Raw genomic sequence first — 6,300 nt, 5'->3', positions numbered from 1 at the left:
GCATTCTTGAACATTTAGCAGAGGCTAAGCGTCTTCTGTACCAGCTCCCAGGGGAGCAACTGGGCACAGCCCTGCTTCCAAGGCAGGGGAAGCCCCGGGCAGACACCATCCCCAGCCTTATCCCTTCCTCCTGTTTCAGGCCGCGGCTCTAAGGCACGGTTTGAGCTTGAGCATGGTCTGTACCAGCACACACGACAGCTGAGACACTGTTTTTGACACACTGCTAAAGCCTGTGTTTAGTTACTGGCACTTTCTCAGTTGTTGGATAGTTCTTGCAACAAAAATTATTTACTCCAGCAACTCATAGAGGGCTCACCCACAGAAGGTATTTTTAATATCTAATACATGGCATAAGGCTACAGCAGGAAAATGCAAATCAAGGTCACATATCTAATCCCATATGTACCATACAGCCTTACAGCAATTCAAAGTCTATTAGCTTTATTAACAAGTAACAACATATATGCAGGTAAAAAATTTCTAAAGAACAAATCCTGTGTGGGCCTATTTCCCCATCCCAAATCTCTCTCTTTAAATGAAAACTTTCTCGTTTTGAAGAAAGATTACTTGTTTCACAAACATCTATTACAGGAAGGGCTGTGTGCTCAGGGAGGGTGCCCAGGTTTCCTCCTGTCAGCTTTCCCTGGTAGCATCTGAGAGGTTACCAGACTGCTTTCAGCACTATTCACAGAAGAAATCGATGTCCTGAAAAAGAGAGTAAAAAGGAAAGATGTTTTCAGATTACTGAAGGATTAACGTTCCTTTATCACCTCCCAAAGGTACCTGAGCAAACACAGAATACACTATAATAGACTCAAAGTACAATGTAATATACTCAAAGTATTCTGGAAAACAAAAAAGGTCTTTTGACTCCTTTTGCATAGCTGCAATGGTTTGTTCCTGCCATAAATTTTTTAAAGGGGATTAGTCAATACCACCTTCTCTCTGCATTTCAAATCATTCCTTTTTCTCCCTTTTTTGTTTTGTATTCCCACATCCATACCTGGGTTTATTATTCATATGTAATCCTTTATCCTTAAACAGTTCCTAATTACACATGAAAAGGATGCCTTAAACAGACACTTACTATGGAGAAATGTGACTAGAAAATAATTGCCAGTATTTTGCTTAAAAACTTTCTGCATGGGATAGACTTCCACAGCATATTGCTTTCATCTAAGTTCCTGCTATTATCTTATGTAGCTATGTAGATCTTGATTCTGCTGCAGGGAATTATCACACTGTGGTGCTCAAACTGTACGACATTTACATTAGACCAGTGTATCACATATAGCTGTCCACTGGAAGCAGGGAGCTCTTTCAGAGCAGATGCTTACTGGTAATGAAAGTACTTCTCATCTTAGCCAGCAAATGGCCAGTTTTAAGTGATTGAGCGAAGGCAGGCAATCCAACGCCACTTTGAAGTACACATAATCTATTGTGTTGAGTCTATTGTACTCAGTGTGATTCAATTCAGAAGTAGCGGCACTGTGGGAAAGAAAAAAAAAAATCTCCTAAGATCTATTGTTCAAACAGCAACCAAGAGGCATGGATTACCGGAGCTGCACAACAGGCTGCAGAGAGAAGTTCACAGGCAGAAAAGTTTTTTCGCAGGGTCTGTAGCTGATGGCAAACGTTGATTCCAACAGTGAAAGTTTTGGGTTTTTTTTGGTTTTGTTTTTTGTTTTTTTTTCCCCCAAAATAAAAGAAGAAATAAATGAAAGGAGGGTCAGAGACACAGAGGCCCCTGGGCTGAGGTCCTTTTTCAGGCTTTTCTCCAGTGGAGCAGGTACCCCCATCAAGTTCCCTGTCAGTTGTTCCTCCATGCAATGCCATTTGCATGTGCCACCCAGTGCTTTGATCAGGGGCATGTGCTGCATGCTGATTAATCATTAAGCTTTGGGCATCATCAGGTCCCCTAATATAAATGGCAACCCTTTCCCAAGAGAACCCATTGTAACACCAATGTTGGGCTTTGCAGGTGCGAGGCCAGGAAAGCAAGGCAAAAACATTGCCAGTGCCTCAGGGGAAGGTTACAGAGCTGTGATCAAAAGGCCAGCTTCTGACTTGCAGATGGAAGGCTGGTGGCACTAGAGGTGTCTATGTCGGCATGCAACACTCACTCTGTATAAAACAGCACCTCTAAGGGATATTTCTGGAGCAAGCAGCATGCCCATACACAGACTGATCAAGATGTGCTGCAGACTGTTCAAATGTGAACTTAAAGAGTCAGATCCTTAAGGTCACATTTGCAACATACAGCTGAGAGCAGAACAAGGAAAATAACATACCTGTATCACTCTTCATTTTCGTTGCAAAATTCCTGCATAGCAAGAATGTGAAGGAAGGGTGAAACGACTGTGAAAGTCTGTGTCACTAGTTTTGCGAAAGAAAATTACTTTCCAATTCAAGTTCTGCATTGCAGCCTGACAACAACCCATTCTGGACCCTGAGTCAGCCTGCAGGCTAAAACATCGCTTTAACCTACCTCTGCTTCCAGTTCAGCTTGCTGTGCAGCAGACGGGCTGTCATATTGTTGAGAAAAGAGCTTAGAAACATATTTTAGTCATTCTTTCATGTTCTGTGACTAATTAATTGCTGCAACGCTTCTGGGCCAAATTCAGAATAACCTAATGTAGTGTCAAGAAAAGCAATTACTTATCCAAGATTCGCATTTCCTCAAATAAAGCTTGTCTGACACATTATAATGCAAATCCTAGCAACTATTAACATGAAACAAAATTCTTCCTTTCACTTATTTCCTCTGTGTTAATGAAACTCAGCTAGTAATCTGGACCTGGGATTAAAAACTCCATATCCAATTTCAAGATTGAAGCACTAATTGTTGTATTTTCCTGTACACTTCAAAACCGCATATAGCTAAATAGTCAATATTGATGAAGGTAATTACTGGAAACATACCACTCAATTTCTTTTAAGCATAGAAATAAGCCACCAGTAAGCGGTATTTGTAAGCCAAATCGTATCAGCCTCTGAGGAAGGACCCTCCTCTTCCACTCCTCTGTGAAGTGTTTCAGATCTTCAGTAAAATCATTAATTGTCCGGTATATGAGACACTACTGTACATAACCAGGGAAAACCACCCTCTCGGAAACACAGCCTATTTACTCACAGACCACTAATGGGTTTCCAAAAGCTTTTTAATTCAGATTCTTGACATAGCAATAACTTCATTGTGAGAAAGTACGCATGCTTTCAGTAAATGTTCTGTATGGCAATGCCCACGTATACATGCGATTAATAGGAAGCCCACTTGTACACGTAACCAAAGTACGCAGCATAATATCCAGACCCTAAGAAAGCAAGCTTTGGGTAAAACTTACGTGGCCTTGAAGGAATACTATTCAAATCAATAGGAACTCTAATAGGATCAAGCCCTTAACGCAGCATTTGCAATGTCTGCAGTATCAGAGCTTATGTTAGGGATTTCATTGAGGCTATTTGCCTGTATAAAGGCCCAAAGATTGGATCCCTAAGCATCTGTGATATGCTACCATCAACTGCCACAATCATGATTTGTTTTTACAGCAAATTAGCATTACACAGCCAAGTATAATTATGTAGCCAGCTGGGCTTTTGCAAAATTCCTTACCGTTGTAGGAACAGTCTTATTTGCTTCTTGATAGACATGTTGTTCCGAGACTAAACTGCTAGGGAAATAACCAACTGTCCCCATATGGTCTTCATACTGTTCTCCATAAACCTTCAAGCAAGGAGATGTATAATTAGGTACCTTAAAACAGTCCTCATCTGGCTTGAGCTCTTTCATAATTTAGTCAAAAGCAGTTACTAATCGTGGTTCTTACTCTGCTTTCAGATTTCCTAGTTTCCAATTAGCTGGCACATAAAATGAACCATTAACACAAGTTCTTATACAGGCATACTTTTTGGGAGTAAATTAATACCACCTATAGTTTATCTGGAAGTTTTTTTATAAACGCAGCTAATATCTATCTCCACTTCCCTTAAATTTAAGGGTTTTATGACGAACTGTGATAAAAGCTTTCTCTATAGTACGAGAAAGTAGCCACGGAAAAGAACTGTCGAGCCCTTCAATTAAGGTTCAGTTCATAATTACCATATAGTTATTTCACTACAAAACAAAAAAAAGTTGAAAACCCTCAAGACTCCTCAATCAGTTTAAGTTTAAACAATCACTTCAAAAACTAAGTTGCTGCTTTAAACCCCACAATATCTCAGCATTAGCATCTATTTCCTGACAGAAATGCGTTAATCTACTTCTGATTTGCTTGTATACACAAGAATCTCCTCTTACACTTCCAGCCCAGAATTCTCCAGAGTCTTTTTCTTTCACTAGCTTTGAGTAAACATAAATCAACTGCCCTTTTTTAATATTAATGAATCTGCAGTCTGAAGCATTATAGTCTTCTTCTGCTCTGGCAAGGGAAATGGTGTCTAGGAAAAAAAAAAAGAATGAGGTGGACAAATTTAAATACAATATACTTGTATAGACAAAAATATGAATATATGTGTGTGTGTATGCACACATGTAAAACTATTTCTACAGACAGAAGTAGGTTATCCTGAAATTAAATCTTCAAGAATTTGTTCGGCCCATTTTTCTGTTCTCCAGTAACCAAAGTAATGGCTTAGGGAAGTGCCATTTCATCATATTGGAAGTTACAATCCTTCTCTCCATATTTACTTTTCACTTGAGTGAAAAATATCCTTCACAAAACTCTTTTTGCAGTAAAACTGCATGTGACATTCCGTATAAACCCTCCCACTATACTCTTAAAGTTGACAAACCGATACAAATATAACAGAGCTAAATAAGCAGAGTAGTTTTCCAACACTCTAAAGCATCCAAACTCTACAGTCATTTTTGAGACTATATTCTCAAAACTAAAACAAAATTACTTACAGACACAGTCATCATCAGCACACAGCTTCTTGCTGGCAAGTTTCTCCATAAAAATTCCAGTTACAAAAGGACACATTAATCCGAGACACAAAAGTAAAACAACCAAATAAACACGCTGTGTCATTTTTCTTTGCTGCAGCGCTTGCCAAATGCGTGCCAGGTCCAGCAATTCCCATCTTTTATGGAAAAGGCAGACACCTGGACAAACACACCAGGCCAATGGGAAGGGGTCGGAGCGACATTCCACCCCACCAGAGCAGCCGCAGGCAGGAAGACGACCTCGGGTCCACTCACGAAACTGAATCCCTTTCCAAAGCCATTCTGCATTAACATTTCAATCACCAACTGTATTATTTAAACATTTTAAGCTTCCCTGTAGTTGTCTGTAGTCTTAATCTTATCTCAAGCAAAGTTTGAGAATGAAAATTAAGTCAGACCCTGGTAAGCAGCAAAGGAAATTACATCCTTCCAAATCCTCATGTTCTTCATTTTAATAAATGCTCATTGACAAGCGTTAATCTTCACCAGACTGTAAACCCTCTGTGGCAGAGATTCCTCTGTTAGAGTCTACAGAGGATCTACCCTAACACATAGACACAAATGTAAACAAATCATTAGGGAGTTGAAACCCAGCAAAAAGGCTTTGCAGGTCAGCAACTTAAATTTGAAGGTTCAAGCACTGCATACTTGTATAGGCCAGATCCCTTCCACAGGGAGACGCAGCCGAGAGCAAAACACATGTTACGCCAGGACAGCGACCGTTTCACTTTTATTTACACAGCGACCACTTTGCTTTTATTTACATAGCTGAACTCAGTTGGGAGTTTGCAGATGCAAGACACTGAACAACATAACACTGCCACAGGCTGACTTTAAAGGTCCTCTTTACATCTTGGAAAGGACATCTAGAACTTATCTAACTTCGCAAAATCTTGTCATAGCATATATGAGGCAAGACTTGTAGGGAGTACTAATTAAAATAGATGTGCACGCACACAAAAGGAACAACCACTGGAGTTACTGCACTGTAAGCGATTCACATCACAGCTGTCAGGCTACAGAAGGCTGGTCTGGAATAATCTTCAAAAGCGAAGAGAGCAAGTTTGGGAATTCCCAAAACAGCGCTCCAGAGACCAGTGCTTCCTGACTCACAAGGAGGCCTGAACAACTGCTTGACTATACCAGCTTTCAGTCCACAAGCAGAACAGAGGAAGCTGTCAACTGTCATCAAAAATCCCACACTCTCTTTTAAAAGAGCATCTTGCAATTCCTAGCATCACCCTCCTTTTACAGCTGACTTCACTGCATTCTCCTCTAATCTTCCAGGCCATTACTCCTTTCTCCAACCTCCTGTATGTAGTGTCTGACTTCCTTTGCAGACAGTTCCACACAAA

The 6,300-nt window shown here is 40.3% G+C and overlaps 1 protein-coding gene across 1 annotated transcript; it reads right to left on the bottom strand.

Annotated features, from left to right (window-relative positions):
- Positions 1 to 681: 681 nt before the first annotated feature.
- On the bottom strand, positions 682 to 5,030 carry OTOR (otoraplin). Its single transcript, XM_009961020.1, has 4 exons — positions 4,907 to 5,030; positions 4,298 to 4,437; positions 3,614 to 3,724; positions 682 to 705 (listed from the first exon to the last, which is right to left on the bottom strand). The coding sequence occupies exons 1-4, from the start codon at positions 5,028 to 5,030 to the stop codon at positions 682 to 684; spliced, it is 399 nt and encodes a 132-aa protein (XP_009959322.1).
- Between the last annotated feature and the right edge of the window lie 1,270 nt (positions 5,031 to 6,300).

Source organism: Leptosomus discolor, chromosome 2 (genome assembly GCF_034619465.1).
Source record: "Leptosomus discolor isolate bLepDis1 chromosome 2, bLepDis1.hap2, whole genome shotgun sequence".
NCBI classification, from domain to species: Eukaryota; Metazoa; Chordata; class Aves; order Leptosomiformes; family Leptosomidae; genus Leptosomus; species Leptosomus discolor.
Note: the sequence above shows the minus strand (reverse complement) of the source record. Positions and strands in the feature narration are given on the sequence as shown.